The 22690-nt window shown below is 37.8% G+C and overlaps 1 protein-coding gene across 1 annotated transcript; it reads right to left on the bottom strand.

Annotated features, from left to right (window-relative positions):
* Positions 1-16051: 16051 nt before the first annotated feature.
* LOC139723626 (uncharacterized) lies at positions 16052-21736 on the bottom strand. Its single transcript, XM_071634855.1, has 2 exons — positions 21722-21736; positions 16052-17851 (listed from the first exon to the last, which is right to left on the bottom strand). The coding sequence occupies exon 2, from the start codon at positions 17825-17827 to the stop codon at positions 16052-16054; it is 1776 nt and encodes a 591-aa protein (XP_071490956.1). The 5' UTR covers positions 17828-17851; positions 21722-21736.
* Positions 21737-22690: the final 954 nt, after the last annotated feature.

Here is a 22690-nt window from a genome sequence, read left to right as displayed (position 1 = left end):
AAAGATGTACCTTTATAATCATTATGTAGTGACCATGTTATATCATTTAAAAGGTATTATTTTATACTTAATGACAGAGACCATACTTCAAAATCTTCAAAAATGGAATTATCGGTTTTTGCGAACAAACTCTTCAAATACTCCCTACTATCATTATTACTATTATTATTATTATTATTATGTGCATCATTATTATTAATATTATCATCAGGTCATGCTTACTATTTATGATGTATCATGTAGCCTATAATATACGCCCAAGCATTGAAAAAATTACAGTCAAGATGATAGCTCCGAATCAATGTGGTGATGTGATATTCCTAATGAAGATGATTGAATGATAGTTATAATAGGCCCTAGATGTTGTTGAAGGAATCTACTGATGAAGTGAAGAGTTTGTTCGCAAAAACCGATAAGTCCATATTTGCCAAATGGAGATATCTGCGATTAAAGGTCAAGAAAAATAAAAAGAATAATAAGAAATTTTTTGCTTCTTTTGACCATAACTTCAAAAATGTACCTTTATATGTAGTGAGCAATATGTTATTTAAAAGGTATTATTTTATACTTTATGACAGAGACCGATACTTAAAAATCTTCAAAAAATGGACTTATCGGTTTTTGCAAACAAACCAAGTGATTATGATAAGTGAAGAAGGTCATATACATAACACTCTGTTATTGCCCCGTGTATTTTTGCCTTTCATTTTTGTTTTCTTTATTTTGGTCCTATGTCACATCCGTGCTCCTCATCTGCGTGTATCTTACACTCTGTTCAGAATTTGCGACCTACGCTTAACAAGCTCGATTTTAAGTAGGTGGTTCCATCATATATTATTTATTTAGCGTTATACACGTACATAGAGCCAAACCTACGAAAATTGACCGCCATGTTCTATACGTTTACATTAATTTACTTTGCATCCATTAAGCCGAATATTATTATTCACTTCATTTTATTATATTTGATGTACATTCCTTCATTAAGAAATATGAAAATGAATTGAGTTGAATTGAAATGAATTGAATTGAATTGAATTCCGTTTACTCTAAAAAACTAACATGTGGCTATTTGAAACTTCAAGGATCATAACGTCACTATGATTTCAAACCTTGCATTGTTAAAATTTGACTTGACAGACCACTGTCCGCACAGACATGCCCAGCCAGCCATTCCCGAGTCAAGGACAAAAGTTGATAAGGCTATATCATTGAATTTCCCTTCATAAACGAGCATCGAGTAAGAAATGATACGATTTTATGAAACAAAAAGAGAAAATCCACCCCCAAAATTAAATAAACTTTTAAAGAAAGAGAGAAAAAGATCTAAAAAAAAGTTCCAAAATTTTCTCACAAGAAATAAAGAAGAGATGACATTTTGAAATTTCATATTTTTTTTCTGCCCTTTTGAAGTTTATTGACCACGCCGCGCATACTATTGATAATCATTCTCATCTTATTGGCATCTTCCTGGACTTCTCCAAGGCCTTCGATGCAATTAATCATGAATACCTTAGAATATTGTCTCATCATTGAATAAGGGGGAAGACCTTGGAGTGGTTCAGGAGTTACCTACAAAACCGAAAACATATACGTATATCTGGACGAGAACGTTTCAAGTCTTGAATTCATTAAATGTGGCGTCCCACAGGGTAGTTTATTATGACCTTTACCTTTTTATCATTTATATTAATGATAATCTGACATACTCTCATTTATACTTTTCGCTGATGATTCAAATATTTTCTTTTCTCACCAAAATAGAGATAGGATCTACTCTTGTACGCATCGATACATTCCGAATTGAAAAAAAAAGTAACTCGGTGGATAAGAGCTAATAAATAATATCACTTAATCTCCAGAAAACCAGGTATATGCTTTTTAGCAATTCCATAGAAACTTTACGCACAGATATCATTTATTTAGAACGAGTATCTCATATAAAATTCCTTGGTATCACAGTGGACGATAAACTTTCGTGGAGGCCGCATATTATTAACATTTGTACAACAATTCCACGTAATATTAATATTACCAATACACTCAAGTTTCACATTCCGTTGTCTCTCTTATTTTACCTTATCTTAACTACGGACTCTCGAGCATGGGGTAGTGCCTATCAAACTTTACTATTAGATAAACTACTGTTATTACCCCCCAAAAAGGCTCTTCGTATTATTTGTGGCGTCCCGCCACGTTCCCATTCAGAACCATTATTTACTAAACATTATAAGATTTTGAAAATTAAAGATTTGAATTTTTTTTTTCAACTTGGTCAGTTCATGTTTAATTACAATCCAACTGCACTTTCCAGTATTTTCAACTCAGTGTTCCCATGGAATCATTTTTTTTTTCATAATTATCCCAGTAGGCAATCTAATGAGTTTCATTTACCCCTCCTGAGAACTTTATTGGCTCAGAATACATATATACCGATCCTGGATTTTGGAACTCATTAAGCCATGTAAGCAGCTGCTGTGAAATTTTAAAAAAAATCCCCATCCTTGTGTTCTTTTAAGCGCAAGTTGAAATTCTTTCTGTTAAATCCTCTCTGATATCCTTTTTTTTTTTTCATGAGCTTGGTCTCATCAACCTCAGGGTTCATCGTTCATCCACCAATCAATCATTACTGAATTCATTATTACACAATGAAGTAGCCATCATAATCCTTGCGCAGCTGCAGTGCGTGCAGCACCAGCTCTCTGAAGCACATCCACAATCATTCCCTGTTCCATTTCCCTTGTTCACGGTGTATATACATTAGCTATAATAGGCATTCTCTCTTTTTCTTTCTTTCCTTCCATTTTTTCCCCATCTACTCTGTCAAGTTGTGTCGTGTTGTTGTGTTTCTCTGTTTTGTTCCGTCCCGTCGTAAATTGTTTGTCATAAGTGTTTTGAAATAAGTAATTTCTAAGTTTTTTTTTCATTTGTCTTTTACAATATACAAGCTTGCTTTTCAGTGGACCTCTAATTTTTTTTTTTAAACTGAAGTATAACTTTGTATTTTTGCCAGTATACATTCTTATGTTTATCTGCATCATTTTTTCTCTTGCAAAGCCGAATGTTTATGTTAACGATGTAATTCCTGATTTATTTTGTGTTATGTTTTGTTGGAAAAAGAATGAAAATAAATGAATTGAAATTGCAATTGTTTCTTGACAAGTCCTCATGAATATTCATATGAGTGAGTTAATGATGTCATGCCCTCACTATTTTTCATGTACGTTATAATATGAAATTCGGAAAAATGTAGTTTTTCAGCAGAATGCAAGTGAAAGCATATCATTTATTGCCTTAACAAATTATATCAGAGCTGATTCTTTCTTTTTTTAGTGGTGGTTTTAAGGTACAATGTAAGCTTTACATCTGTACAGCAAAAATATGATTTTTTGTCATTTCTGTATAATCATGAAATAAATGAGAAAACATTAGCGCATGACATTATCAACATGCTGAGATCTGAATGAATTATTCATAATAACTGGTCTAGAAGACCAGTGTTTTCCGAAAGTTTCTTGAAAATTCTGAAGTTGATAACTTCTTTATTATCTTATTCGATTTCGATCAGTTTTGCCCTGTTTTCCAGAGATTTTTCCTCTTTCTCATGCATAAAAAATGATAAAGTTCGGTAGTAGATTTCTTCTTTCACGGAAGTATAATGACAGGTAGTTATCACTCAAAGCACCGTTACATTCCAAGTCCTTCACTTTGAGGGTCGATGTCTTCCGCAACGAGGAGCTTGTGTACCAACGAAGCAATTATCCTCCTCCGCGGTGCTGTCTATTCTTTGATCAGGTAGCTGCGGACGATAAGATCTTGACGGCCTTGTTAGTATAGGCCACAGGAGTATATCCATGGAGCTCATGGCATGATTCTCTGGATATACGTCAGATTACACCAGATAAAAGACGGCGCCAATATTTGCCTACAACGCAGATGGAGTGGTATCTGGGTCGTAACAAGGTGCCAGTGAATGGGTTCTTTACCAGGAACATTCAGTGGATGGAATACACTGTAGCTCCATTGGTTATTTTGTTGACACAAGAACGACGTTTCAGCCCTTTAACGCCATCGCACCATTTTGTCCAACTGAACCAGGCAATCCCATCACTTTGTCAAGCCTGCAGAGTCGAGGTCCCTTTCTATACCTTGTTCCAAACCAAAATAACAATACCGATAATGATGATGATAATAATAATAATAATAATAATAATAATAATAATAATGATAATAATGATAATAATGATAATAACTAACGACAATGATAATAACAACAACAACAAAATTAATCGTGGTTTGTTTTTTAATTGTTTGTTTGTTTGTTTATTTTAGCGATCACGAAAGTGAATATTCAACATGTTTAAAAGTCATATTTATAGACAATGATTATGTGTAACTCTTTCTCAACGAGGGGAAGGGTAGGGGAGTGAGAGACATATTATGACTACACACAGTCAGAAACAAAACAAAAAAATCGATAGAGAGACAAACGTCATAACCAATTTTACAATGTAAAGCCTTAACATTCAAGAACTGGATCGTATGCTGTTCCAGATAATGGAATTATCTGGAAATAAGCGGAAGCATGTACTTGCTTCCGCTTAATTGAGCTTCGCCCTTGAGAGACAGATATAATTAGTATATTATACCTCTGTGTGAATTACGTAGAAGGGATAAAAGTTAAGAGACTAAATTTCTGTGTAAGGTCAGTTAGTGTGTAAATGCGATGTTATTTCCAATCCTAAGCAACGGTAGTGTGTCTCGTTAGCCTTGCGCTTTGTTAGGACAAGAGGTACTGAGCTCGCCGTGTAGTAGGCCTGTATACTTCCTTGGTTCAAGATGGTACAGTTTCGCGTGCAATGTTTCCCACGTTTTTTGATGATGATTTCTAGAGATAATGGGAAACCTGTAATTGAATATAAAAGATCATACAGTGGGAGTATTTCAAAGTTTATTTGATGAAAGTTGGTTTTGAAATGGCTAAGATATCCAAAACAAAACAATCCTAATAAACGGTGTGACCCACAATTTATTAGAATTGTTTTTTTTTTTTACTTTGTTTTTGGATATCTCAGCTATTTCAAAACCGGTTTTCATCAAATCAACTTTGAACTCCAGCAAGAATATTGGAGACTTCTTAACATTTCATAAAGTGGTATCTGAATATCTTGCAAGAAGTTGAAAGCTGAAATCTCACCTCAACCAACACTTTTCCACCCCTTTAAATGGTCATGATTCCTGCAGCGCCAGCGTAACCGTACGTGAACTACAGGTAGGCCTTTATCTCCAATGTCCAATAAAATTTGATGTAAACACTAAAGGGTTGCTAACTGCAGGAAGGTGAGACGAGACTGTTCGCCCGACCACCGCGGTTTCAAACTCTTTCTCTCATTATAACATTATAGATCTACGGAGATTGCCTATCTATCTAGGCTGTTCTTTAGGTTGTATTTGATCCTCTGCGTGCCGTATTGAGTATCAGCTGTCTATTTTAATGTGTGAAATTTGTTCACATTTGACTCCTTGGCAGACAATAAGGTAATATTATATGAAGAGTTTGTTTGCAAAAACCCCGATAAGTCCATATTTGCCAAATGGAGATATTTGCAATTAAAGGTCAAGAAAAATAAAGAGAATAATAAGAAAATTTTTGCTTCTTTTGACCATAACTTCAAAAATATACCTTTATATGTAGTGACCAATATATCATTTGAAAGGTATTATTTTGTACTTTATGACAGAGACCATACTTCAAAATTTTCAAAAATGGACTTATCGGTTTTTTGCGAACAAACTCTTCATATATAATGTGGATATATTATATATGTTTGTATATATATATATATATATATATATATATATATATATTATCACCGCGCTCACTATATTCCTGCATATTGAATTTCTTCATGATAGACAGTTTGCAAAAGTCAAGGAAATAGTAATAATTATTGCCTTAATTCGTTCCTTCTTTTCCCTCCCTTCCTTCATTCTCCGTCTTAACCTGCCCTTCCATTGTCTCTTGTTGTTTGTCCTGTCTATGCCTTTGTTTACTATGAGTGTCGTGTGCTTCTGTATGTATGCGTTTCCGTTCATTTACACAATTTCTCTATTCTAAGCTCGATTCATTGAGTGGCTCACACAAATTGTTAACAACTCTGTCTTTTCCTTGGGCCTCTCTTTTCCGATAACACAACCATTTTGGAAACAATAAGTTTAACATGTACATGTATATATATAATATATTGTTTGAATGCGTACATTGTATACGTTTAGTTTTTCTCGAAAGAGTATATCGACAACAAAAATATGCTATTAGAAATAAAATCTTATTTGAATTTGATTTTTTTTTTTAAATTGTTCCGTCATCGTCATTGTGGTCAGCATTGCCGTTTTCATTAAATGTAATATTATACTCATTTATGTTGAGCGCACTGACACTCGTCACAAGTAGTTGTACCTTTAGAGATGCGACCCAGCATTTTCAGATTGACTGCATGTTGCTTGTAATCATTACATTCATATTTGCTGGAAATAAATGGCATTGAACCTGAACCAGTCCTTGACTGTGTTATGTGTAGGCACTATGGTTTATCATTAGTGGATATAGACCTAATACTTTTCTCTCTCTCTTTTCTTTTTCGAATCCTGCATGGCAAGTGCATAATTATATAGGTTTGGTTTCTAAAAGAGGAAGGCAAAAGGTGATGATATTATTGTTGTTATCTTTATTGTCATTGTTATTGTAATTGTTATTTTTATTCTTCTTCTGGAAATGTGTCCCCATCATATTAAAATTGATGGCATGTTACTTATACTTAATATGTATATTTATATATTTGCTTGAAATGTATGCTATTGAACTTGACCCTGAACCTGAACTTGATTGTTATTATTAGTGCCATTTTCATTTGAATATTATTAGAATTCTTATTACCATCATTATTATTGCGATCTTAGTCATCATTATTATCGTTATGGTTATGGCTATCATCATACCATGATTGTTACTGCAATCATTAGAAACCATTTATAAATTGTGATAACTGATGAATATGATTAGTGTAGCAAAAGTGAATTTTCTGTTTGTCTTTGTCTTCCTTTCCCTTTCATCTTCTTATTCAATTTTTTTTTTCGTCTGAAGTACCTTGTTTTTTCCAAGCTTTATTGCTGTCATCATTATCAAAGTGACTATTTTCCTTCATTCATTATCTTTCACCTTAAACGAAGTATTTCTCCGAATATGACTATGTTCCGACTGAAGTGTATATAGAAAAATCCGAATGACCACAATCGCAGTCTGATCAATACAATCGTGGTCCATGACTCGCTGGATATCAACGTCTAGAAAGGAAAACGGCTAAAGGAAAGAATGACGAATCTAATCTGCAGATTCTGGGTCAAGCGCACACAGCGCGGAAATGGGGCGACCCGGTTTTGTGGAAACTGGTCAATGTCAGATAAGGCGAGACCTCGACATGATACCGGAAGTGACAGGTTGTGAAGATCGTGACCCCTGACATCCGATACGTCCGAGGAGGGATTTGGCTGATGGTGGGAGCGAAACTTGGAAAGTTGCAACTCGATTCTAAACAGGAAGAAATTTCGTCGCATCCCTCTATAAACGGAAGTTATAAGCGCTATATAATATACTACCCCTCAAAACCTATATCGTTTATTGTCTTGCTTGCTCACTGTGTATTATCATCTTCATTTTTTTTAACACTACCTTATCCCCTTTCAACTCAGTTCTGTCCCAACATCCCGAATATAATAACTCCCATGGGGGAAAAGAGTTACCCCAACTACGAGAATGCTCTTTGTTTTGTTTTGTTTTGTTTCTGTTTTTGGTTTTGTGTGTGAGTTGAGTGTGCGTGTGTGTGTGACAACATAAAATAGTAGGGTCTATCAGAGCGTCTTGATTTACGTGCTATACAGCCACCATGGAAAAGCTTCACTACAGAGCTATTATGCTATTAAAGGGCCTGCCGTATTTACATAATAGTCTCAAGACCAGAGTCCTTTTCCACGTACCAATAATTATATACCACAACCAACATCTTCAGGGGAAATCTGAATACCCAGCAATGATTATATAAGATCATTATAATTTATCTGGGAAATTTCCATTGATTGAGTGGGGTCCTAAATGCAGAAGCTCTCTATAGGTATGCACTGTATGGTGCATTAAAACTTCCTTTGCTTCAGATGAAAGCGGAAAAGATGGGGAATGAAACATTGTACAAGAAGAGTAATAGATATTAAAAGGAAAATGTGGAACGTAGTCTTCAGCTCATCTCAAAGGAGATAGAATGCAATCCAATTGAAGTTCGAATTTGAATTCCATTAAAATTTGAATTTGAGTTTGAATTCAATTGAAGTTCGACTTCAAATTCAAATCAGTGTCAACCAATCAGCACTATAGCAATGAAGGTATTCACGTGCAGTGCATAAAAATGCAGTGGAATGAATATTCACTGAAAAGATATATCTGTGTGTTCTTTGAAGGATGGCATGGTGAATGAGGGGCGGGGCACAGTTTGTATAATGCACGACGTTATAGACCCACGCGTATTAAAAGTCCTTGCAGGGACCGTTGCTTGGCAAACGAGCCTAGAATGTTTGCACGTCTGCTAGTTTATCATTAGAACCCACTGCCGAGAATACAAAGATGAAATGCATGACGCTATGCTCATGACAGTGGGTGCTGCACCAGCTCCAAAACTAATCAAGAATAGGGTCAACCTGCACATATCACAGTTGCTATACATCGAAAAGTCAATATAAAATCGTCCTACAGACAGTGCCTTCCTCGACTGCACCCTTGTTTGTAATGTGGGATGATAACGCCAGAGAAAAGTAAACAAAGTATTCATCCAATGACAGGATTATACCAATAACTGAATAAAGCCATCAAACTCATAGAATAGGAGGTCATGGCCAAAGGGGAATCGTCCCGCGATCAAACCTATACGAAATATCGTTGACAATAACAATGTAAATGTTTGTCCTAACACCTGAATCCTTTTTTATTGTTATACTTTCGTCTTGAATTGAGTTGAATTGCAGGAAGAGAGGATGCGTCCAGACCCATTCCTCTTCTGGCTAAACAGGTAATAATACTTGCTAATAAAAACTATACCATCCGCACAGTATGCGATAAACAGATGATATATAGCAATAACTGAATATTTGAGATGAGACTTCAAGTTTCAATTTGTATTTAGTCTTTAAAGATAATGAATAACTTCTTATAAAATGTTAAAGAACATACAATATAAAAGGGATTCAAAGTTTATTTGATGAAGATTGCTTTTGGAATGGCTGAGATATCCAAAACAAAGCAATGGCGGCACCGACATTGACAAATTCACAACGTTTCAAGGGATAATCCGACTTTCCTCAAACCTCGCTCATGTCTTATATCAAAATTGCTGCATTCTCTCAATTTACATGTATACAATTAGGTTAGATTATCCCTTTAAAGAAAAATATAATTATACAGGATAGTAAAGCAGGGAATATGCAGTTTTCTACGGTTACACTGAATATGATATCCCAGAACCTGTTCTCTGTTCTAGGTTAGGGCTGTATGTTGGCGGAAATTATTACAGCGCCATCTGTGTGAGCATTCCGCAACCGACTAACAGTTGATTACAGTGACTAGTCGTGTTCTTGTTATGTGCTTGTAAATATTTGTAAAGGTACATATTGTATTGTAATGTGAATAACACAGTCTGCAAGAATCTTCAGATTATTGAAGGAGGCAGACTAATACCATAAGAAGGAGGAGAAGAAGAACGTCTTTTTAGAATGACAACCACTTTGTTATTAGTGACATCGTTCCACTTAGTTTGTGCATGACTACCTACATTGATGCGCACTGAATCTTGCAAAGAATTGCGTATATACACAGCGTCTGTCTCTCCGACATAAGAAATATACTTCAATGTATTTAGGCGGAACACAATCTGAAGTCCTTGATGAAAAGATGACGTTACCAATTCCAAAATGACGCTGGTGTTGTGAAGGCGTGACTTTTCTGCGAAAACAATTCACTGATTTGAAAGTACGAGACGCGTGCCGGGCGCCCCGCGAGGGCTATAAACATTTACAGTCTGCGTCAGAATGCAAGCGCAGACGCCTAGATTGTCTGCAAGATGTAGCCTGCCCTCTGTCATACAAGCTTACTTCGACTCTCTATTGACTTGATTTCTGATCATTATCTTATACTTCACCTGCAATATGGAGGAACACTATCAGTTTTCTCTTTGTTCAATGTGTGATTCGAATAAAGTCAGCTCAAACATTCATTTCTCTTTAGAACCATCGGATAGAAAAAAAAATTCCATGTCATCCGTCTACTTACTATGACCATGCGGCCTGCAAGTGCAGAATATAGCAAACATTGTAATTACCAGATGTAAGTATATTTTGTTAAAAACTTAGTGGGCCCGCAGTTATAATTGTATATTCCCCCTTCGACCTACATTTTGTCAAATAAAGGCAAACGAGTGATTGAAATTGCATTTTCAAAGCTACTCGCGAAAACATTCCTTACTCATCAAAAGATTCAAAGGCCCTTTCTCATACTTTACAAACACACACAATCACACACAAAAAAGAAAACAAACAAACAAACAAAATAAAATAGAATAGAATAAGTCTTCTCAGGTTACATTATAATTACACCAAGCGTCATTAACACAATGGGTTTTAATTTAAGTATGTAGACCGTGTGCTTCACAAGATTATCTCTATAGTTTCTGCTAATCGGTGGGCATGCAGTCAGTACTGTTATTATTATTGTTGTTGTTGTTTTTCGTTCTAATCGTCCATCTGAGAAGATGGCAGTATAGTCCATATTCAGCAGCACTAACTGGTCTTCTATGAGGTCTAGTTGGACATCATGATATAGACAAAATTGATTGTGGCCATTTATTTTGAACAAAACTCTAAATCGACGGCTCCTTACTTTAAGGACTTAAAAAGCAAACAGAATGAGACATACGAAAAAAAAACAACAACACAGTCAATTTTTTTTTTCCCAGCCAAGTTTCCTTATTAGGATTTACTTGACTTGCTTGACATTGGTTGCTATGCAGTTATAACATTCGGGAACGGGGAAATCCTTATCAAATTATGTACAGAGGAAAACTCCCCCGCAGACGATAAAATTAGTAATTGGAAAGAGATGCGAGCTTCGTTAAGCGATATACCAAACCTTTGGAACTCTTTCCGGACAGTTTTGTTCGTCCTTTTCAGAATCTCTTTGTCCATGATCTTGCCCGGGGAATGGATATCATCATTTATCATTTTCATGTTTGTTGATGTGTTTAATTGGTGTCCTTCATTCTTTTTCCCTTTCACTTGAATGTTACGTTCATTCTCTTTCTCTCGCATAAATGTTCTCTCCTTATCTTTCTTTATTCTATTTTTCTTCGTTATCTACCTATCTCTGTCTCGTTCTCTCTCATATGTGTGCTGCGATGTCGACTATTTTACAAGGAAAACATATGACAACACGCGAAAACAAGTTGAATGAGGCATTGTTTTCATTCAATGAACGGCATAAATGATTAATAAAATGATTGAAAACAAAAATGGAGGTACATTCACTGATGCTTCGTCGGATTCTGTCGGACGGCATATAGACAAGAACTAACAGACAACAGACAACATTGATAAGAGAGGAGTTCAGCCACACACACACACACACACACGCACACACACCTATACCCACACACACACATACACACACATCCACACACAAGGAGACAAGTATAAAGACAGGCAAAACTAACAAAAGTAAACGGAATGATTCACAATAGGCCTTTTCGATCAATATTATTCTTTGCTAGTGTTTATAAGTGTCGAATATTTTAGTTGGCAAAATATTGTGGAAACGTAGTTTTACCGTTTTGCTCTCCATCACTTAAGTTGAAAACTTGCGCAAAAGTGGTCTTGCGATATTGACGAACAAACACTCGTTTTGTTTGTTTGTTTGTTTCTTTGTTTGTTCCTTTGTGTGTTTATTTGTTTTTTGTCATTTATTTTTATCCCTACCTACGTCCCACTGAGGGAGAAAAACTATCCACTATGAACATTGGGCCATAATGTTACGAACACAATAAAATTTATGCAACTTGCCCAGCTAGGTGTGTATATTTTTACAATAAGTGGTTCTGCCACGAGGTGGCGCTGTTCAATTCTGTATACATTATCCACTTTGATGATGTGGGATCAGACTAAGACGTGTTCCAGCTGCAGCTATAGAATTAGTCAGTGTTAGTCCATGGGCCAAGACCCGACAAATTGGTTATTGGTACCACCTGAGGTGGCAAAACCTTTTTGGTGTCATTTTGTTTGTCAGACATAGATATGCTTATCAAGCTATGATAGCATTTCCAAATGAGTAGCTTAGTCATGATAAATGAATTTTTAACCAATTTGGTCTCGTTTTTATATCCCTATACTTCTGAATCGAAACTAACAGCTATACAAAGAAGAACACTGTCTTCTGTATGTCCACAGGTGTTCTGTTGTAAATTGGTTAAGAATTCATTTATTATGACTAAGCTACTCATTTGGAAATGCTATCATAGCTTGATAAGCATATCTATGCCCGACAAACAAAGTGACACCAAAAAGGTTTTGCCACCTTAGGTGGTACCAATATCTGGCCTGGCCCATGGACTATGTAGTTTGAGCAAATCTATCCGAAAAGGTAATACACCCGTCATCAGCACACAGGTAAGGTATAAAACAGTCACACATTTTTTTTTCTTTTAGCTCACTCTCCGACATGTGCTGGATGTTTTCCACTACGTACGGTCAATGTTTCTGTCCATCCTATGTCTCGACCGTTGTACTACAAACCTCAAACAATTATTAATGATGACCATGATATTAGTGCTATGATAATGATATTTATGACGATAATGATGATAATGATAATGACGATGATGATGATGACGATGATGATGATAATGAAAATAATAATAATATTAATAATAATGATAATGATAATAATAATAATAATAATAATGACAATACTACTACTACTACTGCTACTACTACACTGCAAAAAGTCCGGTGTTAAATAGTGAACACCGAGCTGGTGTTAAATTTTCGGTGCTCATTAATTTATGGTGTTAAATTAACACCTCCGGGTGTCATTTCCAAATTTTAAACTGTTTTTTGAAAAGTTTCTTAGTAACTGCACTTCTTGTCGATTTTTAATTAAAACAAGACGATCAAGAATTTTACATGAAAATAGGCCTACTAGATTTTTGAAAAAATGTGAAAATAAATTTACACCAAAGTAACACCAGCTGGTGTGGTCTCTTATTGAAGCTGGACGGGTGTTAAACCATTGATATTAACACCAACAAATATCAAATCAACACCATGTGGTGTCATTTTTGAATTAACACCAGTACAGTGTCAAAATAACACCAGGTACAGTGTCAAATTAACACCACGAAGTGTCAGGTGAACACTTTTCAACACCATCACAGTGCATTTTTAACACCTGTGGGTGTGGTCCTTTATTGAAGTTTGATCGGTGTTAGATTTAACACCCGTGGTGTTAAATCTAACACCGATGTTTTTACAGTGTACTACTACTACTACTACTACTACTACTACTAATAATAATAATAATGTGAATTATACTTATAAATCCTATAATAATTATCATTTATTCTCTATGTGCTTAACATACTATCAACAGTGCCTGAACAGATAGCTTTTCAGCCGCGCCTTCTTGAAAGAAGAAATCAAAGGAAGATGACCCTATGCTCATTACTAAAAATGGGTAATGCAAGAGTGGGAGCTGATGATGGGTGCGGTTACTAAAGTACGGTACCATGTTATGTGTGTTTGCAGGATATTATAATTTGATGCTGTGATGATGATCGAAGAGTTCGTGTTGGAATGTGAAGATGACTAAGTTCAAGGATGTAAGAGGGAGGAGGTTGTTCTGGGCTCTAAAACACTTATACGTTAAGGCCCGAATTCACGAAGGTGGTACAAATGAAACCATGGTTTAAACCATGGACAAAAAAAAAGTGTCGCACGGAATATTTCGTTACGAAATTGGTCATTTCGTCGACAAAATGACCGTTTCGTTAAGGAAATTATCATTTCGTGGACGAAATGTTCATTTAGTTACAAAATGTTGTCATTTCGTTACAAAATAATCATTTCATCGACGAAATGACTGATTTCGTAACGAAATATTCCATGCGACACTTGGCGCTCCATGGTTTTTGTCCATGGTTTAAACCATGGTTTCATTTGTACTACCTTCGTGAATTCGGGCCTAAATGTCTTAACTACCACACGATTTTCAATTGATAGCCCATGACGTCTACTTAGAATTGGTGTAATAGACTACTTGAGTCCCTAGAGCTTGCGGGTGCCCGTCACGAGACCGACACCCACGAGTTATAAAGCAGCCCACGAGTTATACAACTCACGAGTCATACAGCCCATGAGTTCGACATTGAGCTAACAAGGCCCACGAGACCGACACATTAAGCCCCGTGTTGTATCGGTCAAACTCGTGATCTGTTTTTACCTTGTTAGTGTCGAACTCATGGGCTTTATTTGCCTTTAGCGTTGAACTCATGGACTGCATTACTCGTGAGCTGTATGACTCCTGAGGACCTGTTTTCAATGTCGAACTCGTGGGATGTATGACTCTTGGGTGTCGGTCTAGTGGGATGACCCCGAGCTTGCGCCCTCTATCAACCGCGCTTTGATTCTCTGCACCTTGTTTACATTTTTTTTTTGAAAACCATACAACAAAACATTACAATCATCTACATGAGATGTTAGGAAGTGCACAAGTCCAGAGTTTCAGTAGACTTTCTGCTGAGCTGGCAATGGTAACATCTACAGTACTACTTCTGCTACTAGGTTGAGTTTGAGTTTGAGGTTTTCGACTCGGTCACTCATTTCAGCCAAAACCTGTTCTTCAGTGGGTCCGTGAAGCGGTAAAAACAAATCAAAGTAATGTAATAAAACATTATAGTATACGTAACATAAGAAAAAAAATCCTACATTATATTTGAATAAATATGATAGTTTTAACAGATTGTGGTTGGTTAAAAGAATGGAAATTCAATGTTTCTGTTTAAATATCAAAGTGCAAAACAATATCATAATTTTATTCCTAGTTGAATAACTTCAGTCACGTATGACCGAGACAAGTTGCTTTTTTCTTTTTCCAAATCTGACTGTAATCACGAAGGAACATTGAAGCCTTACCGAAAAGTATGAGAACTGTCAATGGAAATGGAGAAATGAACACCCTATCCCCCACGACTGCAATTTAGTTTGTGTTTCCAGAGACTCCCCTTAGCTTTTATGGTCCATCGCCTTCGACATTATAGCCACCTGTCCTGTAACTTGGTCACTCCCATAAAGGTCAACCCACACAGTTAGTCCATTTCTCTCTTCATATTCAGCACAAAGCTCGGCGCAACGACAGACAATGTGTTGAATGTGCAGAGAGAGAGAAAAAAAAATGGATCGTGTGCGTTGGCCTTTGTTGGAGAAGTGACCAGGTTATACGACACGTTGCCATGTTAAAGGTTATGGACCATTAAAAAAAAAATGTCATGAAACCCTAAACACACCAAACCCGCAATCATGCGGCAGTCCGGCCTCTTAATTTGACCATTTTCATTGACAGCTCTCATCCATTTCAGATAAGACATTCAATGTTATGTAATAATAACACTCAAACTTGGAAAAAAAATACAACTTGTCATTGTCGTCTGTAACGTATGTATGTGCTCAGTCATACATGACTTTACACCGATCCGACCTGGCAGAACACTCCCCATTACCTGCGGTGTCCCAGTACAGCTCACATACGTGATGGATGCACTCTGTGTATGCATGATATAGAAGCGAGCCGACCGCCGTCCATATTCGCCATAAGCACGACGTAAGATTGCGCACATTGGACACCACAGACAATGGCGGACTTTGCTGTCAGGTTGGATCGATGGAATCATCGGATAATCGCACATGTCATTTATTGTTCATACCAGCTCCAATCTTTATGGTATACTAGGATATTTCGCCCATCACAGGCAATCAACTGCCCTCTTGGAGTCAGCAGAACGTCCGATTTAGCTAGAAACATAGATTTGAAATCTCGAGACAGGTCATCTGAGAGTCGGAAGGACACAACCCTCTTCGACGGCCTTCCATCGAGAGGAAGAATCTCAACGAAGCAGGCCTCTCGGTGTACGTCGTAGCACACGACGTAGAGGGCGTCTTTCACAGGATCAATGGTAATATTTCTGATCGTCGCACTGTGCGTGACTACATTCTCCTGTCCACGGGGAGACCTGATAATGAATGAGTAATTCCAAGGAACGTATCGCAGGATTATATCCCCGGACTTGAGATGACCGCGAAGCCGGATTGAAGAATGAGGGCGCTCTATGGTTCTGATGATCTTGCCATTGTTCGGGTTCACCAAGTGCAAATTGGGTTGCCCGCCCTCACCGACGAGAATGAAGCGGCCAAACGCATCGACATCCACCCAGGCGTCGTAGGTCGACGTATTTCTCGGAATGGCTACTTCCCTGATCAATTTCCAATCTTTGTCGTACAGACTAACGCAGTTGTTCAGAGTGTTGCCACTGCAGTTCGCCCGCCATTTACCACAAGCTATCATGCCGTTATCTAGCAGCACGCACGACTTGATGAAAAGGTAGTTGTCACTGTGGACTACTCTTCTGATCTCCCCTCTCTCGATGTTCATCGTGTATGTGTGCCTGTTGCAAGTATCCCAGTCTGATATCACCACTTCTTCCTCGCTGAGATAACCTGCAAGGGTGGGCGTTGTCACGTAGCCTGGGATTTTTATGCAACGCACAAGGCACCAAGAGTCACCAGGACAGTCAATTCTGCCTTTGAATACGCCATTTTCAGTGTGCCGTATGTAGGAAATATCCCTAATCCCTTCTGTGAATTGTCTTAGCAACCCGTCATCTATCCCATATTGAACAGGTGTAGGCAAAGACGAGATGAAATGTTTCCCGCCGTCGACGAGTTTTCGCGATTCGCGGAGAGCCTGAACTGCTTCCAGATTCTCGTCCATTGCTTTCACATTACTTTGCACTTGGCGTCGAAATCCGTCAAGAGTAGCATTAGACAGATGGCGAACTTTACCTACTTCCTGGGACAACTCTAGTTCCTGATTTTCAACAAGGATTCGTCGTCTAGTCGCGTCACACTCGGCTTTTCGAAGCAGTACTGCTTTCTCCTCCAGTATGCTCCGAATCGCCGCGGCGGATTGCTCTTCTATTCGCTCCTTCTCACGGCGTTTCCACGTGTCCACGTTAAGGAAGGCGGAGTTGATGCTCAGCCTAATTCGCTCTGCAACTGTGTTCAGATGCTGATCAGCGTCGCTCTCGCACTGGCTAATTCTCTGCTCGCACCGCTCCCAGGCGCTCTTCTCGTTTTCTGTCACAATAGTAAGAGCGTCAAGTTCCTTCGTTCTCCGTTCGATCACACGCTTCAGATCCACGAGTTCGCACGGCTTCTGGTGGTCGACAACTGCGCAGAGGCAGCACACTCCTATGTCGTGAGATTCGCACACCAACTTTACCTCTTCATCATCATGCTCATTGCACATCCACTTTGGTCTGTCGCGTAGATCAGAAATGCTCCCTTCTTTACTGAACGCACAATGCGCGCACAAATACTGTTTGTCCGTGACGTTGTATGTAGCGCCACCTTCTTCTTGGCATCCGCAATTTCGGCACCTGTCCGCTCCAACCTCTAAAGCGGAGGCCATTTTTGGAGATCCGGAAAATTGGACCTGATGATTAGAAGCAAAAACACATCTATCATGTGATAAGAACATACAGACATAAACTAACACGAATGCCTTTTGCAAGATGATAACGTCATGCGGCTCGCTGTGTTTTGCTTTCTATTCAGAAATCCAAGTCTTTACATTCTGCTTGGCTGGCATGTATTTGATAGTGTCGCACAACCAGCAAAAGTTACTCTGTAAGATTTCCTCATCATACAAAATTAAATCCCCACGTTTTCCTGAAACATCATTGCTATTAGTCATTAATTCATTGCTATAGCTATTATATTGATTATACTTCTACATGGACGATGCACATCCAACATATATTATTCTGTCGCCCATTTGCGTGTATGTGGGCATTAAACGGAAGTCATGAACACAATCGTCATAAAATGAAAACAAAACTCAGTCTTTATGGTCTAAGAAAAAAAGCAGCGATAATCTTCACTTAGAAAACCCTATGAAAACCCTTAAATACCTCAATAATAACGTTGCATGTATAGGCCTACCCACTAGGCATTTTACCAGATATCACCCGGGTAATAACAGGTAATTACGTTGTTATTACCTGTTATTAACAGCAGTGGGTAGTATACGGGGAAATAGTAGACAAATCTTTCCCCGTTATTACTCGAACCCGATATTACTCCATTTACCAAATATCACCCGGTATGAATGTAACAGATATTTCCAGCATTTCCATATTATTACCACCCGATATTACTGCATTATTATCCAATGTTACCGTGATATTACTGCATTGATACCCAATATTACCCGTTATGATGAAACTGATATTTCCAGCATTTCCATGTTATTACCAACGATATTACTCCATTTACTCAGTATTAACTGGTATGATGTAACCGATATCTCCAGCATATCCACGCTATTAGCACCCGTTATTACTGCATTTTCCCAATATTACACAGTATGATGAAAAAGATATTACCCACATTCCCATGTTATTACCACCCGATATTATGGGTAAAATAAAGATTAAGGATTGAATTGGGCATGTTGATAAGTTATGAGATTATGTTAGGCACAATTTGGGGATTAATATGCCCTACTCCTAATCCTAATCCTATGCTAACCTAACCTGTTCCTAATGTCCTACCGTCTTTACCTACTACATCCTATTCCTACTGACGTATACACTATCACATTCTGTATTATACACCTGCAAAATGTTGTGATGCGTGAAGACATGGTTACTAAAGTTAGGTCACACATTTTCTCATTTGAATATTCATGAATAGGCATGAATATTCATGATACGGAAACCACCCGATATTACCCGATTTACCCAATATTAGCCGGGATGATGTAACCGATATTTCCGGCATTGTCGCTGGGTCGCTGGGATTGCTATAAGATTACTGTTATTTCTCAAGTTTACAACGTTATAACCAACTAAAGCCATTCAAAATGTTATTATACCCATATTATCCCTTATCGCCCTGTTGTAACTCTTTAAAAGGTTGGTTTCAACAAGGTGATAACAGTAATTTGCATGGAACATGACAATTTTGCTAGGATTGCTACGAGATTACTTTTATTACTCACGTTTGCAATGTTATAACCAGTTAAAGCCATTCAAGATTACCTAAATTACCCCTCATCACCCTGTTGTAACTCGGTGAAATGTTGGTTTCAACAGTGTGATAACAGTATTTTGGGGGACATGAAGATGTCGCTGGAATTGTCATTCAACATTACCTATTTTACCCCTCATCACCCTGTTGTAACTCGATAAAATGTTGGTTTTAACAGGGTGATAACAGCAATTTGTGGAACTTGAAATGTTTGCTGGGATTGCTACAAGATTACTTTTATTATTTAAGTTTGCAATGTTATACCAGTTAAAGCCATTCAATATTACCCATAGTACGCATCATCATCCTGTTGTAACTCGCTATAAAAGTCGGTTTCAACATTGTGGTAGCAGTAATATTTGGACTTGAACATTGTGTTATACGAGGTGCACCGTTTTTCATTTGTTTTCCTCATCAGAAACAGATCCTGTCGGCCTCGAGGATCATTTATATCTTATCCTTACCCTCAAAATAAGAAATAGCAAGGAATTTATAACACTTTCAATATCACACAGGAAATATCATTAACAATTTTGGTAATAACATGGTAATATTGGTATTATTTGGTCTTAGTCAAATTTTGGTGTGATATTACCGATAATATCCGGTAATATCAGTAATCGGTAACAAATTGCCCAGTGGGTATATAGCCCATGAAAATCTCACTGAACAATGCTGTTCGGAGGCCTAAATCACTCCATCCCCTTTCGTTAGAGGCAAATCACTCTATCCCTCGGATTAGACATAAACCGGAGGTCTCGTGTTTGAAATCCAGAAACAGTTCATGCAGGTTTAGATTCTCTCTTTATTCATTCATTGCAAAAACAAAAACAAAAACAAAGAAGACTGAGAACCACGCTAAGTGGTCTACTTAGCATGTAACTAGACCCCACTGAAGACCAGCTAGCGCAACTGGATATGCAGCTAAATCAGAGGGTATTTGAATGTAAAAATGGTTTGATACACTCTAGCGGTTCCGTAAGCTTCTTGTCTAAAGGAAACTGTGGATTTACCATAGCACCCCTTAGGCCCAGAGCCCCTGGAGATAGTATCAATACATCTATTAACAAAACAGACAACATTTGCCAGCTGACAACAGTAGTACAGACAAAGAATGTAAAATATTATAACTATTATATTGTAAAAGGGAAATGAAATCATTACTCAAGTTTATACCGATCTTTTATATAAAAAATGAAGGACACGAACGCACGAATACACATTTATAATATCAAAGGGTTCCGATACCCTGAGTACTTTGTTACCTTCGTTAATTTTGTAGAATAAACTTGAGACATGCCCTCTACAAAATGATTATTGTATTTTTCCTTTGTTACTCCGATTTTAATTTATTAGGTCTCCCCATCAATATGGGATTGCATTCACTCTCACACATCACAGCCAGTTATCAACATTACCACATAAACCTGTGGAGCCTGTTAAGTACGTTAACCAGGGCTGCCAACTCTCACTCATTGAGAGTGAGACTCACTCATTTTGGTCCTTTCTCACTCTAAAACTTTATTTCATTTGCATGCATTTCTATTGATCTCACTCATTTTGACTCCTATAGCATTGGCGTATGGGAGTCTCACTCTCAACTAGTTTCCAGTGTTGGCAGCCCTGCGTTAACACACAATAACTGTGCTAATATAAACATACATGCATTCTTTTTTTTTTGGGGGGGGGGGGGGGGAGGGGGGCGATGGGGGGAGGGGGCATACTGTACAGTACAGAAAAAGTGCGAACCCTTAACTGTGTGTAGTATATTACGACATCGTACATGCATCACTGCACACATTCACAGTCGACGAAGTAGCGCCAGTAGCGCAGATATGAATTACCATATTACAATGGTTTGCCATTGTATATCCAAAACTTCAATGATTATGCGTCTCCAAATGAAAGAAACACACAGATTGAAAACTAATTAATTAACATTTAGGAAAAACAAAACATGCAAAAACGTAAGCAAAAACGGCGCCAGATGTGACTCGGCACGACTCTTCCATTCCTAAATGCATTATGCTCATCAGCACTCGAGAGAAGATCCCATTAGCCTGATTAGAGCGTGACATAGAGACAGCGTGCTTGTGTGCGAATGATTATCCGCAAACCACCTTCGCACAACAACAATTTCTCCAGTACAGAGTTTGTGGTATCCCCTATGCCAACAGAACTGTGACTCAGTCTGTAAATTCGGTCGTCAAAGAACTCAGATTATTCTAAAACGATGGAAAGAGCTTGAAGGCACCATGTTTTTCCTACTTACCACACGTACCTCCAATTGGCCTAGACGGAACTATAATCCCGTATTTTGTAAATCAAATAGCTTCTCCTCAGTCACTTGTTCGCATCCTTAAGCAGCTGTGACACTATCACGTGACAAACGGACCATAACACGACTCGCCACCCCTGCCATTCGACACAAGATTTAGAACTAGTGGTTTTCCCCGTGTACAAAGCAATGTCTCCGCGTTTCATGTGCATTCAAGTAAAATGCGGTGAAGCGAAAGGACAATAATGGCAAAATGAGTTGTGCTGTCGCGAATGCCGCCTCATTGAAGGCGGGGAAAAAGGAGTCTGGTGAAAATAGGCTCTAACCTATGCACAGGAACATATCGTATCAACATTTTGTATTTCGCATCTCTCTCACTCTCTCTCCCTCTCCCTCTCTCTCTCTCTCTTCCTTTCTCTCCCCATCTCTTCCTCTTCCCCTCCCTTTCTATTTGTGTAAAAATGAGACAAATTATTTTTAGTATCGTGTCACTATGTGTATATGAAATGTTTCGTTTTGTTTTTTGGGAATGAAGCAAAATGAAATGAAATAATCTGTGATGTGTGGAATCAGTACGTGCTTCCTTCCTGCGCTATGAAAGACCTAGAAGGACATAGAAATTCCGTGAACTACAGGAAATGAATGTTCTATGCCACACGCAATAAGTGGTGCAGCTGCCTATGCCCTTATGGTTAGATGTGCATCATGGAGTGGATTTCATGTAGGTTTACCCTGAAAACGTATACCTCAGACACAATAATTTTGTCCTTCAGAGTTCCGACCTCTCCAAATTATTAAATATTCACAATGATCATAGGCAGGTATATGCATACAAGTCGAATAATACTTCTTTATTCCCCCCCCCCCTCTCTCTCTCTCTTTATCCAATTATCCAATCTTTTAGCAATTCTCGTCCTGAGTTGGACCCCATACCCGAGGGTACTGTACATTATGCTGGGTATT

This window comes from Diadema antillarum, unplaced genomic scaffold (genome assembly GCF_040938485.1).
Source record: "Diadema antillarum isolate AM-2024a unplaced genomic scaffold, OU_Dant_1.0 scf00000196, whole genome shotgun sequence".
Taxonomy (NCBI): domain Eukaryota; kingdom Metazoa; phylum Echinodermata; class Echinoidea; order Diadematoida; family Diadematidae; genus Diadema; species Diadema antillarum.
Note: the sequence above shows the minus strand (reverse complement) of the source record. Positions and strands in the feature narration are given on the sequence as shown.